We start from the raw sequence: 20,391 nt of genomic DNA, 5'->3' as shown, positions 1-20,391 counted from the left end.
ATATAGCAGGACCATCTGAAACGAACCAGCAAATCCACCTTTAAATGGCTGAAGTTTGTATTCTATACACTAGAGATCATCTTATACAGTTTCTTGGGGGCAATATTAATCAATTTGCTATAAGTCTTATCTGATCCCCAATATACAGTATACTGGCAATATTTTTAGCTGATTCTCAGAGCTGATATTGCTCTTTCTTCCACTATTTACATGATGAAGCTGAATTAATGTTAGCAAACGAATCGCAACTTTCAAAAAAGAAACATTAACGAATCAAAAAATCATTATTGATTGATTACAAATAGAGTACAAACACATGTAAATATGTAAATCACATGATCTTAAAGCATGACTGATGAATCACCTATCACATGCACATATCGGCTTATATGGGTACAAGAGAAATATGCTCATATCTGCCAAAAATATCAGCCAGTTGATGTGTCTTGTGTCCTCAATTAGGACTGGTGTAGTTAAAGTAACAGACCTAAAATATTAACCAGAAACTTTTGCATCATTCTATGAAAGTAAGCCACTTATCCACAAATCTACCGCAATAGCTACCTTTATTTGTTAAGAATAATGCTTTGACTGATGGACAAAAAACAGAGTAAATCTCTATACAGAGTTTTTCTTTCACTAAAATCAGGTATAAATTTCGCTAATAAAAGGAGGAATTTAGGGAAGGAATAAAGGATTATGTGACCTGAATGTAGTGTAAACAGTTCCTGCTGGAAGTTGTGACGTATTCACTCAGACACCTTCATGTTATTACAGTGAGTATCGATTAGACATTTAGGTCATTTTTAAATGTTCCAACAGGAAACATATTTCAAGTGTTTTATATTGTTTGTATAACTTGATGTAATTTCATCAGAAGTATTAAAGACATGCCTTTTTGGTAAAAACACATAAAAAATTAGTTGATGTAGAGAAATAACAAAGAAACTCAGAGTGAAACCAGGATTGCTGTAGTGCAGGTGCATTGTTTCTGCATTGGTCACAGAGTGACCCTCTTAGCTTGTAATGCCAAAGTTTCAACTTTGTAATTATTGCATTTTTTTAGAATGTTATCAAATATTTAAAATAAAATTTAATGAGCAAAACTAACACAGCATTGCACTAAAAGTGTCTTGTTTTGTGTCTTCTGAGCTGTTCTGCCATTGTCTTTCACTGACGCTCCGAAACTCTGCTGTTTATTGATGTTGTGAAGATCAGGTTTAGTGAGAATGTTCACAAACCAGTTTCAGCTCAAAGTCAACACAAACTCCTCCTCTGACCTCTTGTCTCATTAAAACCAGCAACCAAAGCCACTACCCACCCAGTTTGCGACAGACACATTTCTCCAGCGCGCAAGACGAAACTACTTGATTTGTAAAGACAACAACAGCTTCAACATGGTGGCCGGTGGAAGACAGATCCTGGGTATGGCTTTAGGCATAATCGGCTTCTTGGGGGCCATCATCATCTGTGGCCTCCCAACCTGGAGAGTCACGGCGTTCATCGGCGCTAACATCGTCACCTCTCAGGTCATATGGGAAGGTTTGTGGATGAACTGCGTGACTCAGAGCACAGGACAAATGCAGTGCAAGGTTTATGATTCCCTGCTTGAATTGGCTGGAGACCTGCAGGCTGCCAGAGCACTCATTGTCCTCGCCATCCTCGTTGCAGCCATTGGGATCATGCTGGGCGTCGTGGGAGGCAAGTGCACCAACTTCGTACCAGAGGAAGCTCGAAAGGCCAAAGTGGCCATCGCCGCTGGTGTCTTCTTTATTGTCGCAGGCCTCTTGGTCCTCATCCCCGTCTGCTGGACTGCCAACACAATCATTCGGGATTTCTACAACCCAACTCTGATCAGCGCTCAGAAGAGGGAACTTGGGGCCTCCCTCTACATTGGCTGGGGCACTGCTGGACTGCTTTTCATCGCTGGTGGGCTCCTCTGTAGCACCTGCCCTCCAAAGGAAGACAACTATGATGTTAGGTACTCCAAGGCTCGCTCTGTGGATTCCAGCAAGGCCTACGTTTAGACCAGTAGAGATGTGAAGAGATACAGTAAGACTGTTGAAGATGAGCCAGGTTCAAGCAACTGGAACAATCTGGAGATCCAGACAGAAACTCTGGCAACAAAAATGAGCAAATCATCTATGGTATTCCGTAGTTTCATACTGTCAGAATGATCCACATTGTTAAATGTTTGGTATTTGCTCCTCAGTTTATAAACACATTGAGATCTTGTTTGTATTAAAAAACACAGCTTTTATGTTTCTTTATCTTTTTTTTTTTACTGAAATGTATAACTCATAAACACAGAGCAATCTCTACTTATCTTTTCAAATGTAATTGCATTTTAGGACTAAATGATTTGTATAGTTTTATTTCTAAATATTCACTCTGTATAATTAAAACAGTGACCTGTTAAGATGATTTTTCATTCCAAATGTCATCAGTGCTTACAGTAACTCCAAAGATAGCAGGAAAAAAGAGTTAAGTTAATCTGGTTTTGCTTGTCAATGTGAAAGAATCTCTACAAACAGGTTGAGTGACAATGTTTGCTGCCTGCTAAAGAAACATGATTAAACTAAAACAAGGTCAAATGACAAAGCTGTTTATATGAAAACTGTTTGCTTGTAGTTTATTACGATAGTTTGCCAATTACTGTAACATCTGAAAGAGAAATACAAAATGTTTGGAATAAACATATTTACATAAAATCATCTGAATTTTTTTTTTTATTATTATTTATATATTTGTTTCCGTTTCTTGTTTGTTATTAGATTTTAAAAGCAAAATAAAATGGTAAAATGCAAGAAAAAACCCCAACAAAAAACAGAGTACAATAGGAGGCCATCAGTAGATTTAGAGGTAAGGGTCTGTTTGCCCTTTTCAACATGAAACAGGTCAACAACAATAAAAAGGTTTACCCTGTGACTTAACCATGTAGTTAAGTCAAACTACATTAGCTGATAAGGACATAAAAAATCCACCAACTCTTAGAACTTTTAGTCTTTGTTGTGTAGCAGTTAAAACACACGCAGGTATGCAAGAAATGATCAACACCCCTGTTGATAATCATTTAAATTTTGCCATAAAATATAAATTTTTATATTTTTTTTGCAGGGGTGGGGGTGGGGGGTAGAGCAGTGCACTCGTGCGCTGAGACGGTTGTGCAATACCCTGTTTGATCCCTAAAGCCTGCACTCCCTGAGCAAGGCCCTTAATCCAACACTGCTCAAATGCAGAGACTGAATTTCCTCATTTGGGACAATAACGGGATTTACTTTTTCCATTTACATATTATTTCCTTCATAAAATGAAACTAATACTATTTGTAGATGGGGTATAAATAATTTAAACCTTCACTGCATAGGACACCTGCAATAAAATTAAAATGCTAAACAAAACAAGAGAGGACATTTACAAGGAAATTTGAGTTGTTTAAATCTAAAGTTGTTGGTTACTTAGAGACCAATTTAACTTCCTGTTATCCACTAACATAAATAGTGAAACCCATTCATAGCTATCAGCTATGAATGGGTTTCACTATTTATGACCAAAGGTAAGATAATCTATACATCAGTATTGATCACACTTCCTTCCTTCCTTCCTTCCTTCCTTCCTTCCTTCCTTCCTTCCTTCCTTCCTTCCTTCCTTCCTTCCTTCCTTCCTTCCTTCCTTCCTTCCTTCCTTCCTTCCTTCCTTCCTTCCTGCTTTTATAATATTTTACAAAATATAGTAATATTAAAAGTGGATAAATCAGAAATGGATTCCGTCTTTCAACACAGCCACTTAAACTGGGGTGTGTAAACTTTTAAAAGACACTTAGGTGCAATTATACCTCTAAGTTAAAACATTAATATCTAATTTTGCATGGTACAAAACTATATTTCCTCTTATTGTTAATAGCTGAATAGATTAATAGGTGAATCCCCGTTTAATTCATTTAGAATTTCCCCATTGTGTGACAATAAAGGTATTTTCTCTTCTATTCTATTCTGTTCTATTCTATCTCTTAAACTTATTTCAAATCACAAGAAACAGAAACCATCAAAAGTTTAAATGCAGGCTGTTCCTCTATTTAACATCATTTACAGCTTAAAACCTTTTGTGGTATTAAGGACGTCTCTTTGTTTAATAAAATGGTCACTGTCAATTAAAAAGTTCACAGTTTCTGTCATTTTTTGCCTCTACTATGTTAATTGCATTTTTGAAATCTACCTGAAGTGGTCTAATCAGACCCCTCTGGAATGTCAGGGTAAATCCTAGAGGCAGAGGCTGATGGACTACACATAGCCTGTGTCTTCCACGGGCGCGGTCTACCTGGACTGGATTCTTCAAAGTCCTTGAAAATAAAGAGACCGGAAGAGTTTTGGCTGTGAATTCAAACAGGTAGGAATTCACAACGCCATAATGCGGAATGCTGTGTCGCTTAGCAACCGTGACGGTTTACACACAAAGCAGGAAAAAAATAAAAACTTTTCAAAACTGTTTTTTTCTTTTCTTTTTTTTTATTGTAAAGTGAACAAAGACTACAGTCATGAGTGGAATAACAGTGCCAACCACAGGAGCAGGAAAAAATGAAAGCAAATGTAACGATATAAACATTAGTCAGTTAAATAAAATGCTGCTGTCATTTTGCACATCTCTGATGTTGCTGCTATTTTCAAATATCCATTACTGTAAAAATGTCCATAGCTGCATATTGGTTATTTATTCTCCATGTTCTCACAGTTTTACATTGTTAAAACACTTTACAGCAGAGAATTTTATTGTTTATATTTTAACTCTTCACTATTATGTTATTGTTATACATTTTTCTAAGGTACACATTTGTGTGACAATTTTTTTCAATAATCTTTTTGCTGCTGTAAATTTCCCCATTGTGGGAAAAATAAAGACATTTTCTATTCTATTCTATTCTGTTCTATGAAAGGGTTAAAAATATATAAGTCAATCTAAACAATATATATATATATATATACGGTATAAAAAATAAATCTGCGAAATAGCAACAGAAAACACTTAGTTGAGCAAATTGTGCAAAATAGCAATAAAAAAAATTTAAATCCTATCAGATTTATATTCCCCACTCTGCAGATTCATTAGAATCTGTCCTTAAATTACAGCTACACCCATTTAGACAGTAACAGATAAAACACTTTAGATAAACCAAACATTACCCGCCATATATCTGACTCAATAACCATTGAAACTACTATTTTCATTCATTTCAGAATTAACTATTCACGAAACCATTCATACTTGTATTATATTAAACTGAACTTCCAATATTCATCACTGTTCTGCACCAAGTACCATTTCCTCCGATCACGGAGCAGATCGCTTGCTTGGTCTCGCAATGAATCCTGAGATAACCAAGGATGGAGAGGAGACATCGGACCCGTCCTTCAAATCAGGCAAAAGGAAGGACACATTTGTAGGATGCATATCAAAGAGTCTTGGAATCCAACCAAACCTCGGCGCCACGCTATGACCTTCAAATCTGGCCTTTGGAGGACGCAGCCCAGGAACTTCAACAGAGCCACTTATACAGGTGTAAGCACTGCTGTCTTGCAGCAAGAAGGCTCAGTGTTGAAAAGGCTCCCATTAGCCTGATCTCCTCTGAGTAAAGCATGTGTTCTCTCTGAGTACTCAGACTTCCTCTGTTACAAGGGTTGACCAAAATATGCACTTTTGCTGCAGATCAGCCACTTGGAACTCTCTGGGAGTAAAAACAGATAATGCATAGAGACTATTTATTTTTATTTATTTTTTTTTTATTATTTATTTTAATAGGGACAATGCACATTAATGAACATCAGTATAAAAACAAATGTAAATATGCCGGATTATAGCTACAAAGCTAGTTTTCATCCGTAGACCCTAGGCAGGCAAATACATAAGAAAGAACATAACATACATATTCTATGAATAGAAGGTTTAATCAATTTGTCATATTGTAAATGCGATGTTGTCTGCCTTGGTAGCAAACACATTTGAAACAATGGAGTCAAAATATTAAAAAGCCCTTTTGGCTCATCTTTAAATGTAATGTTGACTATTGTGGCCATTTTGAGGCTCTTTAACCTATTGTAACATGCTACTTTATAACACTGGCCTAACAATGGCTGGTAATTATTCACCTGCCTAATTATTTGTACATTGAGGCCTTCCTGAATGTATCAAAAGAGTCATTCACTTCATATTCTTTTTTAGAATTTTAACATTGCAAATTGACAGTTTTTTAAAATATTTAAATATTCTTATCGTTGGAAATCATCTACCTTCACCTGCATATCCTTCTATAATTCTTTAGTATCCTCCTTGGCTTATTGTCCATAAACGTCAGCAATAGATGACACATGAAACAGGTTTTACCAGAGCTCAGAAAACCCCTGACTTTAAACTGGAATTTTATTACTTTGATAAGAGTTTTTTTTTACTTTCTAGAAATGACGTCTTACACCCTTAGCTAAACAAGTTTCTCAGCTTTGATTTTGAAGCAATCTTACACAAACTTGTCAAACGAGGCATTCATATATTCGGTTCTTTGAAAAAAAAAGATTTTAGATACAGATCCAGTGTTTAAAAAGGCCATTCCAAGAGTTTTAGTTTCCTCCTAACATGCGTTTTTCAGCACTGGAGTCTGGCGCAGCGAGTTTGTGTAAAGGACATTACCTATTATGAATTCAGCTCTTCTGGAAATTTAGAAATGCACATCCATCTAATTTCATTTGTATATTTTCCTACTTACTTGTGTCGGTCTCTTTGCTTTCCTCAAACTTGTTCTATCTGTTACTATTAAGCCAGCTCATATCTATTTATGCATCAGATCAGAAACACTTTCTAAATCTTGACTGATTCCATCTGCTTTCTGGGCTATCTGTGCTTTTTTTACTTGCTGTATTTCATGTCTTTAACACTTACTGCCTGTACCATTCAAATTCAACTTTAATTTAACTTAAGTATAGGATAAAACTGATTTTATTTCTTTGCATGTGGGGATTACTTGGACAAAATAGAAATACTTCATAAGCAAAGGATAAAGTATTTAACACTCCTTTTACCAGCTTGAAATCATGTTACTAAACCTCTAGCCATGTGTGAAATAAAGGTTTTTATATCATAGTTCATATTCTGAGGAAACTACTTTTTCAAGGATCTTCATTTCTACATAGAAAAAAAAGTTAGCTTTATAAGATCATGACATATTCTCATGTGGGAATTTATTTAAGGTTTATTTCCACTACATCTGATTAATCGTTTCCTTGTCACCACTTCCGGCTTTTCTTAGAATAACATATGAAGATCTGGTGCAAAGTACCCAACCAGGGTGCTATTCTCACCCCACATTTCTCTCTGTATATACTACTGTTTGTGTCACTACAGTCTAATTAAATTTGGTAAAATTGAAAGAGGTCAGATTATATAGGATGGGAAAAAATCTAAAGAGGTTGACTATGGCAACACTGAAGGAGAAAAGGAAACAAAGGAAAAATACTAGTAAAAACTAATCTAAAAAGAAGTAAATGCACTTGCTATCATTAAAACATTAATTATGAAAGGAAAAGAAGTAATTTTATTTTGAATTTAAATGTTTTATGTTGCCTGTCTGTGTGGGTAGATATGTCAGAGTGGAAATGTGTTTGCATGTTTTAAACCGGTTTTTCTCCTTAGTGTTGCTGCTTGTGTGAAACTGGTTTTGTAATTCTAGCCAACATTTCATCTCACTGCTTCTCAAAACATTAGAAAAGCTTCTCCTCCAATATGCATCACAATGTTTACGTGTAAAGGATCAAGCTTTGAGAGCATCTTACCACATTAAGGTAACCCTTAAGTGGCTCCCATGCCAAATTCCTCTTAATTTCATAATGAAATGTCTTTATTTAGAATTAAAACTAATAGCTATTGCAAAACTACCTAAATGTTATGAGAGTGGAAATGGATGATGTCACTCCTCCTGACATCCTCCCTCCCTCTCTGTCCCCAGTAGAATAGGTGTGTCGCATGTAGACCAAACCAGTAGCACAGCCACTCAGGTGACAAAAGAGAAAGAGCTCTCTCAGGTGGAGGAATAAAGACAGAAGAGACAATTTGAGAGGGGGAGGTGAACATTTCCACCGAGGGACAAAAAAGGGGAGGGATAGTGAGAGATGGAAATATCCTGTAAACAAATGAAGTACGGCTGAACTGAGACACACCTGGAGCTTTAGAAAAGGACATCAGTGGATAGCAGAGGGACCGAAACCATCAGCAGACCAAGTTCTCTCCACAGACATTTTTAACACGCCATAAGAGACTGTGCTCAGAAATGCAGGCATGTCAAAGAGGCAACAGATGTTAAGGGCTGAAAACTAAAGCAGAGAAGACTGATCAGAGTGAGAACGACTACGAAGGCAAAACAAGCATTGCAGGGATCGAGAGAGACGCTTCTGAAAGGTCTGTGAGGATTTTTCCAGCAGCTTCCAAAATCTTCCCATCATGGCCTCAATGGGGATTCAGCTCCTGGCCAGTGCTCTGTGCCTGCTGGGCTGGATAGGGGCCTTCACCAGCTGTGTACTGCCCATGTGGAGGGTGACCGCCTTTGTTGGCAGCTCCATTGTAACCTCGCAGACTGTCTGGGAGGGGATCTGGATGACCTGTGTGGTCCAGAGCACAGGGCAGATGCAGTGTAAACCCTACGAGTCCCAACTGGCTCTCAGTTCCGACACCAAGGGTGCCAGAGCACTCATGATCCTCGCTGTGGTTACAGGTGGTGTCGGCCTCATCTTGGCCTTCATTGGTGGAAAATGCACCAGGTTCTTGGATGGAGATGGCGGTGGTGCAAAGGTAAAGGTGGCTATAGTAGCAGGGGTGTTGCTAGTGCTCACTGGGCTGCTCTGTTTGATCCCCACTGCATGGGCGGCCGGCTCGGTGGTGAATAAGTTCTACAGCGCATCCATAGATGCTCAGAAGAGAGAGCTTGGAGCATGCCTCTACATTGGCTGGGGGGCAGCCATTCTGCTGGTCCTGGGAGGTGGTCTGTTCATCAAATCAGCTTGCCCCGTCAAAGCCCACGACACAGACAAGAGCCCCTCCGTCCGCTACGTGGTAGTCCGATCCTCCAACGGGTCGACCAAGCCGGGCTCCCATTACACACGGGTACCGACAGCAATGGCTCAGCCCATCAGAACCATGTCCCCTGAGCCCCAAATCATGGAAGCAGGGTCCGCAAAGCCTCCACTGTACACAAGACAGGTGTATGAGGCTGAATCTGAGCAGGACATGAGGGAGGATTCAGAGAAATCCTGGGCGCCATCCACAAAGTCTCAGATGAAAAGACCAGATTCCAGAAAGTCAGAACACAGCGACACGCCGTCGACAAAGTCCCAGCTGAAAAAAGCTGAGCTGGACGAAACTTTATCAGCTGCCAGTGAGAATGAGGACACGGCGGCGAACCCAACGAAAACATACCTGTAATATGAGCTCTAAAAGATGGAAACTTTAGTACTTTAGTTTACATTTAGTTTGCTGTTACTTAGATGTTGTAGTTTAAAATATTGCATTATATTATAGAGGATCAAGATGTACTGTTCATCATCCTTAATGTGAAGGATACAAATGAAGTTTGAACATTTTATATGTGCTTGAACTGACCAGCAGGAAAAAAAAATGTGATGTATAATTTGTTATGAAAAGACTTGCTCAGTTTAATTTTTTGTTTTTAACTTGCCATGTAAATGTGGGATATTACACTTCATTAGATGTTTATTTTAGTGTTTAATGTGCTGAATGATATAAATGTAATTTTTTTGCCTGAAGAATATACAGTAACTCTTTTTATTTAAAAGACTGATAGCAGCTTGATAAATGAGCGATGAAGGATTTTTTTTTAATGACTACTTATATACTTAAATCTGTGGAATAAAATGCTCTTCTTACTGCTAAACTTTTTCTTTCCAACAAAGGTTTATGTAAATACTTTTTTTATCAATGCATTTTGAATATGATTGAGTTTTATTTTATTTAAAAAGGACTTTGAGAAAATGTACTTTACTTTTTAATAAACTGACAAAACATGAGAAAGCCTTGTTGTCATTTGGTTTTTGCCAATTGTTACGAAATAGAGAAGAAGAAAAAAAGAAGCTTTCTCTGTAGACACATAGTTGCTCTTTGGTAGCTGTGAGATTCTGGACAAACTGGTTTGACAGAGATCACAAAAGAATTGTGCTTTGTGAAACAAGGAAGCAAGGTGACAGAGGGTTCTTCATTGAGTTTCAGTGAATCATGTTGTGTTGACTTTAATGACTCAAAAGGAAATAATTCCCATGATACAAGCAACATGCATGGCAATTGTCAAAATGTCTAACTCATTGACGCCATTAAAATAGCTTTTTGTGAATACTTTTTTATGGAGATAGGCTCAGATCCATAAACTTTAAACAACTACGGTGATTAGAAAAATGAAATGTTGAATGAATATTAAAATATACAGCATTTCTTCATTTCGCTCATGTTTTTTTTTTTCAAAATAGTGTTTTAAAAAGGTAAAGTTTGTATGTAGACAATGTAGAAAATTACTTTTTTTTGTTTTGAAGTCCTTATTTGGCCTTTTAACGAATATGTAAAAAGAAAAAACAGTAACACATTTTTGATATTAATAATTTATTACTATGCGATAAGTCAAGATTATTTTTTGTGTAGTTTTTACCATTAAATTATGCAAAAGGTGTCAGACGCAAAACATTTCAGAAACCGTATGTATCAAATATGATACATTTGGCATTACAGGGTTAAATTGCAGGATAAAATTTGTTATGCTGTTGTGTCTGCTGGGAAGAGGCTTCAAAGCATTGATGAAACAAAATTTCAATAAAATAAAAGTCTAAGTCTAATAAAGAAGGGAAAAGGGAAGGAAGATAACAAAGAAGGAGAGCAGGAAATAATTTCTTGAGGGAGAAACTGGGGAATCGGAGAAAACAACAGAAAGGAGGCACAAGGAACAATGAAAGGACAGTAAGCAGATAGGACAAGGATAGAAGGAGGGAAGGTATTACAACAGGAAAAGAGGTAAGGAAACAAAAGAGACAGATAGAATGACATAAGGGAGAAGGAAAGGGAGGAAAAAAGAAATAAATGACAATAGGAAGGAAGGAAGGAAGGAAGCAAGGAAGGGAGATAGAAAGAGAATCTGAGAGGAAATATAATTTGGGAAAAAACGATTGTTTTGAAAATTATGGAACCATTTGTAATCTGGAAAATTCTAAGAAGACATTTAGAAGTTTTCCAGGCTGTATTAGAGTCCTTATCTTGTTTTGCTGCTCTCTCTTACCAAATGTGCACCTCTCATGATTTATCTGAATCATTTCACCATCTCTGGACTTCAGGGGTCTAGTGCTGCATTAAATCTACAATACATATTTCTGGTAAATAAAGCTGAAAACCACTTTTTTACCCCCCCCCCAATAAATATTACCGTAGTCTCATTGGCAAACCAGTTTCATATGGCAAACATATTTAAGTTGTTTGAAGTTATTTCCCTCTGGAATTATTAAAGTATGTCTAATTCTCATTAGTTAACAAACAACTGAAGGGCAGCTATCAGGAGAAGCAAAACTACAAAATGTGGCAACCAAAATTGATTTTGATGTATGGTGTTTTAGGCCTCAATTTAGTATTTCAATTAAGTTTAATCCACCCTATGTGAGGAAATGGTATATCTCACCAATAATTAACAATTACTTTGTCTTGAATCAGCCATTCCTAAGACTTGGAAAGTTATCCACAGACTAAGGGATGGATACTTCAGAGAAAATATGCAAAATACGATAAGGGATAAGTGATGAAACATTTAAAGTCAAAGAAGGGGAATATGTATTTGTTTTCAACAACAAGAAGGGGGCTAGATTACAACAGCAACAGTCAATATACACATTTCTACAAATTCTAATTGGCATACTATGTTCCACAGTAATGTGCAGCTGAGTTTGATAAAAAGAAAAAAGTACAATCAAATGGCATTGAGCAAGTGATTCCAAAAAAGTAAAAACATTTCGCTTCCCATCCAGGAAAAAGTTTGAAAAAGCTTTTTGGATGGGAAGCAAAACGTCTTCAAACTTGGGAAACAAAGTCCAGTGGGTTTTTTTTTTTTTTTAATGACTATGACCTGGATGACTGAGAATCTTCGCCAGCCATCGAGCAAGTGGTTAGTCAGTGTGGCTTGTTTGGTTTATCATTGCTAAGATTCCACCCAAAAAAATGATTTTAACCAGAGTGAGCATGCTTTGTCTAACCATCCCTATTCTGGCCCCAATGTCCACATAGTGAAAAAGTTGCAAACACATTCAACCAAGAAAAAGCACCTGATTTAAAGATATTTTCAGTAAAGTGTTTTTCATCAAATTCAGCTGCTCGACATGGTTCTGGTAAAATGCCTAAAAATGGTGGAATCTCTAGACTAGTTGTAACTAAAAGTAAACATAGTTTAGTCCTTAATCTGTTGCATTTCATGCAATATCCCTCTTGTTACGTTTGTTTTTCATAAACTGATATCATAAATATTTTATATACTCAAGTATTAGCTTTTCATGTTTACATGACAACATTTTGCAAGATCATATTTTTTTTACAAGAATTGTACGGAATTTCTTCTCTTAATGTTTCATCAAACCTTAGCCATGCTGCTTCCTGTATCCGTCTTTAAGTAGAAGGGTGATCTGTAGTGTGGTGGTCATCACGTTTGAATCACACTTAAAAGGTCCAAGGTTCAACACCTGGGAGAAACAGACTTCTGGGGTGAATATCCATTTGACATTAGGCATACAGTCATAGATGAAGTGTTAGACTTGGCCCAAGTTGTCAAGGTTAGTGTGCTCTTACCCAAATTTTTTTAAACCTTTTTATCTCTGCCATATGTCTTTGCCATTAGCCACCAATCATAATGGGAAGAAAAACAGTACACCTACACATAATGGATAACAAGTTGACCTAGCATCAGCAAAAATGCATACAAATTTCCTACAGTAACCCACTGATATAGCTGTGAAATGGTTGAGGCTGAAAGTATACAAATCCTGCAGCCAATTTTATTTTTTTGTCAAAATTCTAAAATGTTAAGTTGTTTGCAATATAGCAATCACAACAAAGTAGTTTAAATCCATAAGCTGACTAATTTTACATGAATACTATTTCAATGAGTATTTAAACCCAGATCTTCTTGCCTTGCAGCAAGAAGATCTGGGATTGATTCCCGCTCTTTCTGCATGGAGTTTGCATGTTCTCCCTGAGCATGTGTGGGTTCTCTCTAGGTACTCTGACTTCCTCCCACTGTCCAAAAACATGACTGTTGGGTTAATTGGTTTCTCTGTCCTTGTCCTTAGGTGTAACCGTGTGTGAATGGATGTTTGTCTCTGTGCTGCCCCCGCCTCTCACCCGTAGGCAGCTGGAGATAAGCACCAGGAACCCTGCTTGGGATAAGAGTGACAGAAAATGGATGGATAAAAAGACTTATTGTGGAGGAAGGGACTAGAATATGGCCATTTTTTTTTTTTTACCAACAACGCAATGAACCCCATAGAAAGCTCCACCCTTGTTTTGATGGTTCTTGATTTGAGCCGTGCTGAAAAGCTTGGGTGGGATTTGTCAAAGGATAATCATGAATTGAAAACCTTAAGCCTTTAGGAGGGGAATAAGATCCCTGCAGGCTGCTCTATAATAAAGATACTTGACGTGAAGGGGTTAAATACTTCTGAAACTGCAGATTTCATCACAAGAAAGAGTTCAGAGTTGATTCATTTTATATACGATGAGCATTAATCACCAAAATGCTTTACATAACAATACATTTTGCTCTCAATGAATACATATAAAGTACATCATACAAAAAAGTAAAATGAAATATGCTTTGATTTTTTTTGTTGCAAATTTTGAATATTCACACTTTCAACAAATACAAAAGAACTTGTGGAACTACACATGGTATCAACCTGGGCCCAGTGGTTTGCAATTGTTGATCAGATTAGTTCTCACATCAATTTTATGAGGCCAGTTTTCCATGGCGAATCATACATTTAAAAAAAACACTCCATCTGTAAACATTTCCTTACCTAAATGCAATAACTCATGGTCTTTGTAGACTTGGCATTGAAAGGGAAAGGGTGCCACCTTGTGGTGCAGTATGACCTCACAAGATCTCAAACAGAATTTTAAGGAGTCAACATCCTGAGTTTCAAATTTGTTGAAATTTTGAAGAAATGTGAACAAATCAATGAATTTCTTCAGATTGTATTTTTAAAGTGCATATTTTCTCTTGTTTGTTGACCCAACACTGATGCATACCTCACGTTTAAACTGCAAAAACGATTTAGAAATAATTAAAAATGTCTTAAATTAAGTGTATTTTCCCCTAATTTGAGTAGGTAAATGAGATAGTTTGTCAATGGAATGAGAATCTCTACTCTTAAAATAAGTTTATTAGATAATATACACTTGAAATAGAACTATTCAATATTCTTTTTCTTATTTTAAGTGTAAATTGTCGTGTTCCATTGGCAAAGTGTCTCAGTTAGTTCCTCAATTCAAGAAAAAAATGCACTTATTTTAAGAAAAAATTAGTGTTTTTTTGAATTAGATGGTTTTGAAATAACAAAACAAAAGTTGGGTAGAGGACTGAAACTGAAAACCGGGCCTAGAACCTTGAAATATGTCTGAAACCTGTTATAAAATAACTTCAAAAATTAAGATGAAAACATAATAATCTGGCAGTCTTTTTAATTTTGTATACTCCGCGACAGGTGACATTTTTGTGGTAGAGTAAAGAGGAAAAAAATGGTTATATGACACTCCAATGAGTATCAGGGATCATTGTGATCTTTGATGTTTATTTTTCTTCGTGTTTAAACAGAGCTGCTCTCCTCCTCTAAATGGCCTGACCTTCTTTCTTTCTCTTCTCTCTGATTGGCTCTCCAAACTCCTATAACCGACAGAGAAGTTGTAGTTTTATCTAACCCAGCAAAACATTTTTTGTAAAAGTTTTTTTTTATTATTTGCACTAACTGTAAGCAGCAGCCAGCAGCACAAGAGGGATGAAGATGATGAAGGCCAGCCTCAAAGTGCTTCCAACAAAAGTCTGCAGAGGGTACTCAGGTTCCTCCTGTATAGTAGCCTGTTGGAAAAAAGTAGGGTATAAAACAAGCAGCAGATTATTAAATAACACAAATGATATAAATACGAAAAAATGAGAAAAATAGGCTGTATCAGAAAACATATTCCTGGTGTACAGGTAGATGATGATTCTTTTTTTCAGTGCTGGGCTGACCGACCTGTTGACCTACCTTAACCTTAGCTACCATTGGCTCTGTGCCGACAATTCCTGCGACATCACTTCCTCCTTCCTCTGTGATAAAACCTGTTGTAAAATTCATATTTGTGAAGAAATAAATAAAACAAATAAAAAAAAAAGATGTGAGATCTGAGATGACAGGGTCATTCTGACTGAAACAGCTTCAGCTTTATTTCTAATTTTTTTGTCTGGTCAATTGCCAGCTAGATCAACCGATAACAAGGAGGAAACTCTAAGATAAAGAGAGATCAGCAGCTGAGAAAACTTTTGATCTCACTGTCTGTTCTGTCACCTCATGAAATCACTTATTTCACTTGCTATAAGCGTATTTTTTGTCAACAGACATTCAGGTTTGTACTCACTTGTTACTGCATGTGATGTGTTGAACTTCTTCACTTCATAAGGACCCAGATGTTTGGAGGTCACAGAATGAGCTGCAGGGAGGCATAAGGAGAAGTCAGCAGCACGTTAGAATAAAAAAAATCAACTGGGAACATTTAGACGCATGAGCATACGGTTGATGATCATGAGGTGGACGATAGATGTTTGGTCGTTGAATAGTCCAGGCAACTGAACCCTGCAGTGATAGAAACCAGTATCTGAGAGCTGAGCCTTAGAAATGGAAAGGGCTGAGGTGGAAGAGGACACTGAGAACCTGCAGAGGAGAGAAGGAGCAGATTCATGATGTGGAAGACCCTGTGTGGTCCAAATACACAGTATGATTAGAATTGATGCCCATATTTTTGGGCCTATATGGTTTTTTTTTGGTTGAGTCTTTCTCTTCCAGGGTATTTGCCTTCACTAGTGGCCATCTTTAAAAAATCCAAGTTCGATCTAAAAGGCATGGAACCAAGATCATGTTCCAGCCAAGACTCTGGAATTAACTCAAAGAGAGGTTGATGCTTAAATGTGATCAAGCTTCAGCTATACAGGTGCTGGTCATAAAATTAGAATATCATGAAAAAGTAGATTGATTTCAGTAATTCCATTTAAAAAGTGAAACTTGTATATTATATTCATACATTACATACAAACTCATATATTTCAGATGTTTATTTTGTTTAATTTTGATGATTACAAATGACAACAAATGAAAATCTCAAATTCATCATATCAGAAAATTAGAATATTGTGAAAAGGTTCAAAATTGATGGCCCCTGGTGCCACACTCTAATCAGCTAATTAACTCAAACCACCTGCAAAAGCCTTTAAATGGTCTTTCAGTCTAGTTCTATAGGCTACACAATCATGGGGAAGACTGCTGACTTGACAGTTGTCCAAAAGACGACCATCGACACCTTGCACAAGGAGGGCAAGACACAAAAGGTCATCGCTAAAGAGGCTGGCTGTTCACAGAGCTCAGTGTCCAAGCACATTAATAGAGAGGCGAAGGGAAGGAAAAGATGTGGTCGAAAAAAGTGTACAAGCAAGAGAGATAACCGCACCCTGGAGAGGATTGTGAAACAAAACCCATTCAAAAATGTGGGGGAGATTCACAAAGAGTGGACTGCAGCTGGAGTGAGTGCTTCAAGAACCACCACACACAGACGTATGAAAGACATGGGTTTCTGCTGTCGCATTCCTTGTGTCAAGCCACTCTTGAACCACAGACAGCGTCAGAAGCGTCTTGCCTGGGCTAAAGAGAAACAGGACTGGACTGCTGGTGAGTGGTCCAAAGTCATGTTCTCTGATGAAAGTAAATTTTGCATTTCCTTTGGAAATCAAGGTCCCAGAGTCTGGAGGAAAAGAAGAGAGGCACTTCATCCACGTTGCTTGAAGTCCAGTGTAAAGTTTCCACAGTCAGTGATGGTTTGGGGTGCTATGTCATCTGCTGGTGTTGGTCCATTGTGTTTTCTGAGGTCCAGGGTCAACGCAGCCACATACCAGGAAGTTTTAGAGCACTTCATGCTTCCTGCAGCTGACCAACTTTTTGGAGATGCAGATTTCATTTTCCAACAGGACTTGGCACCTGCACACAGTGCCAAAACTACCAGTACCTGGTTGAAGGACCATGGTATCCCTGTTCTTAATTGGCCAGCAAACTCTCCTGACCTTAACCCCATAGAAAATCTATGGGGTATTGTGAAGAAGAAGATGCAATACACCAGACCCAACAATTCAGAAGAGCTAAAAGCCACTATTAGAGCAACCTGGGCTATCATAACACCTGAGCAGTGCCACAGACTGATCGACTCCATGCCACGCCGCATTGCTGCAGTAATACAGGCCAAAGGAGGCCCAACTAAATACTGAGTGCTGTACATGCTCATACTTTTCATGTTCATACTTTTCAGTTGGCCAACATTTCTATAAATCCTTTGTTTTTATTGGTCTTCAGTAATATTCTAATTTTCTGATATGATGAATTTGGGATTTTCATTTGTTGTCATTTGTAATCATCAAAATTAAACAAAATAAACATCTGAAATATATGAGTTTGTATGTAATGTATGAATATAATATACAAGTTTCACTTTTAAAATGGAATTACTGAAATCAATCTACTTTTTCATGATATTCTAATTTTATGACCAGCACCTGTAGATATGTTTGTAAAAACATATCTATAGCTGGGGACCTACCTGTGGGATTGTTGGAACTTCACCTGCTCTCCTGCGAAGTTTATTATGGTATTGTGGCAGGTAAACAACGATGGCTTTCCCCTTCCCCAGCACACCTCCACTCCCCTCTGCCTCGCCTCCTCCAAACGACATGGCAGCTCCACCACCTGTCCAGCCACACCCAGCACTGTTTCTGTGGCAACTGCTGATACTGATACAGAAACAGAAAGATATATGAGCAGAATGTTAAGATGAATTACAATTTTCTGTGCTTTAGAGTGATACATTTGGGTTCTTAGAGTACTTGACCATCTTAGGTTCTGAATGATTGTGCTCTGTTTAAAAAAAAACAACAACAAAAGCTTGTTTTGTGACCTCTTTGGGTCACAAAACTATACTATATTGGAAACAGAAGTAATCCATTGTGTTTAACAGCAGAATTTGTATTGGAAAGGGAGGTTTTTATTTTGTAGAGTATTGTTTCCCTTATTTTGAAAGTCCTTACCATTGAGGGAAGGAAAAAAGCAAAAAAAGAAAGAGAGAGAGGAAGGAGAGGGAAAGTAAGAAAGAAAGAAAGAAATATAAATAAGAGGTCAATTGATGGTCCATGATGTACAAAGACCAAACATTAGATCTCAAATGTATTGTCCTCATAAAATGCAGTTTTTGCAGGTGATTAATCAAATGTAGAATTTGTTTTGACTTGAGGTATCATTAGTGAGGTGTTGTTTAGTTAAAAAAAAGCATCTTTTTTTAAATTTTAAGATTGTCTGAGATGCAACTTTTAATCCCTTTCATCATTTTTTATCTGTCCATTCTATTTACCAAAAAAATATAATTTAGACATTTAAACTTCCATTAATTATCTTCCTCTTTCCTCTAAATTATCCAATCTATCTGCCTCATATTAATCCATTTTCTATCGGATTTCTTCTACTTTAGTGGGTCTATTTGGGCTGCTAAGTTTACTTCTCTGAAATGTATCTCTTTCTCAGCCTTGCATTGCTTTACAACTGCTACTGTTAGTATTTTCAAAACTAGACTTTATAGTTTTGAGTACCTGATGATTGTCTTAAAATAATCTTGTATCTTTAGAAGATAATGTGTCCAACACAATTATAGTACTTACCTCACGATTCATTATCTTTAGCATCTACTGTAGTTTGAGTCAAGGAATTAAGTACAATCTTAAGTATTTGAGTCAGGAAAGGTATCTAATTATTCTTGGTGTTTGCCAAGCTACCTCTGATTTTTTTTTAACCTTTTTTGGCCTGCATTTCATACTAATATTTCTAAAAATATCTATTCTTGTACCAGCAATATTTCAGGTGGTCTCTGAAAGTTACAAGGTTCTTTAAATTACTCTGAAAATTATACAGAAATTTATACTTTTTTTACCCTTACTGTAAGTACTTTTAAATGTATGTACTTTTGAATACTTAAGTATTTTGAAAATTAAGTACTTGAGTAGATTATTGACTAAATAACTGTTACTTGTAGTTTTGACTATGAGTATCAATACTTTTAATTAAGTACTACAGTTGAGTACTTCTTCCACCATTGGTGATCATTTGAAAATGCCAATAAAAATAATAGCAGCCACCTCAAGATCAAGCTGGATGTTCTGATACCTAAATTCTTAGGGTGCAGCCTATGGTTCTGGTTGCATTCATCAGGATAGAAGAAGCATAAAGTTTCTATAGAAATAAAGAGTGAGGTTCAGAAGTGTAGAATAATAATTGCCCCCAAACAATGCATGGGACGTGACATTTTAGGCTCCCTTGCTTAGCTATGGCAGGACCCAAAAAGACAAAATAAAGGGAAATGTATCGTATTGTAATCTTTAAATAAGAAATCATTCAAAAACTGAGAAACTTTTTATCAAAATCACTTCCTGAAGGCTTCCTCTGAACCACAGCTTAATATTAAGGCTCTAGTCACTCTGTGTGTCCTCATCAATTGTTTAATCTTGTTTTTAAAAAAAAGTGCATTACATGAAAGCAGGGAATCCAAGAACCTGCCTTTCTCATATTTCAGCATTTTTATGAATAAAAAGACAAAAGTTTACTGTTTCAGTTAATAATGGCATTTGCACATATTTAATAAAAATAAATCCTATTAATACCACTTACCTAAAGAGCCATCAAAGGCCCTTGACCCTAATTATGATGTTCTTTGGGTAAGGACTCACCTGAGCGAATGCAGACCGAGGCCAGGCTGTGAAGGAGCAGCAGCATCATGTTGTTATGAGTCCAGCAGAAGGACAGAGAGATGGACAAAACACGAGGCAGACAGATGACTCAACTTTCTAACTTCCCTTTTCCATTTAGGTGGTTATATATAGATCCAGACTGCTATTACCAAATGGGCTCAGAGTCCAATAACCCAACATATCAAAATCCTCATGACACATGCTTGAGAAAATATTTACATCACCTGGTCTAAACTAAGGCTGATGGTACTATGGGGTGCATTCACTGTTGTAATAAAACAGGAGATAGTTTCCTCTTTGCA

At 37.0% G+C, this 20,391-nt stretch overlaps 3 protein-coding genes across 3 annotated transcripts; 2 read left to right on the top strand and 1 right to left on the bottom strand.

The window, feature by feature from the left end:
• Positions 1-1,303: 1,303 nt before the first annotated feature.
• On the top strand, positions 1,304-2,714 carry LOC119794020 (claudin-4-like). The gene has a single exon (XM_038301352.1). It carries the CDS (start codon positions 1,398-1,400, stop codon positions 2,025-2,027), a length of 630 nt encoding a protein of 209 aa, XP_038157280.1. The 5' UTR covers positions 1,304-1,397; the 3' UTR covers positions 2,028-2,714.
• A 5,310-nt stretch (positions 2,715-8,024) lies between these two features.
• On the top strand, positions 8,025-9,640 carry LOC119794023 (claudin-4-like). Its single transcript, XM_038301356.1, has one exon. It carries the CDS (start codon positions 8,479-8,481, stop codon positions 9,454-9,456), a length of 978 nt encoding a protein of 325 aa, XP_038157284.1. The 5' UTR covers positions 8,025-8,478; the 3' UTR covers positions 9,457-9,640.
• A 4,951-nt stretch (positions 9,641-14,591) lies between these two features.
• LOC119794022 (hepatitis A virus cellular receptor 1-like) lies at positions 14,592-20,133 on the bottom strand. The gene is made up of 7 exons (XM_038301354.1): positions 20,069-20,133; positions 17,899-18,088; positions 15,832-15,971; positions 15,679-15,750; positions 15,309-15,382; positions 15,031-15,139; positions 14,592-14,947 (listed from the first exon to the last, which is right to left on the bottom strand). The coding sequence occupies exons 1-7, from the start codon at positions 20,115-20,117 to the stop codon at positions 14,871-14,873; spliced, it is 711 nt and encodes a 236-aa protein (XP_038157282.1). The 5' UTR covers positions 20,118-20,133; the 3' UTR covers positions 14,592-14,870.
• Between the last annotated feature and the right edge of the window lie 258 nt (positions 20,134-20,391).

This window comes from Cyprinodon tularosa, unplaced genomic scaffold (genome assembly GCF_016077235.1).
Source record: "Cyprinodon tularosa strain WSP-4 unplaced genomic scaffold, ASM1607723v1 ctg466, whole genome shotgun sequence".
In the NCBI taxonomy this organism is placed as follows: Eukaryota; Metazoa; Chordata; class Actinopteri; order Cyprinodontiformes; family Cyprinodontidae; genus Cyprinodon; species Cyprinodon tularosa.
The sequence above is the reverse complement of the archived record's forward strand: the minus strand, read 5'-3'. Positions and strand labels throughout refer to the sequence as shown.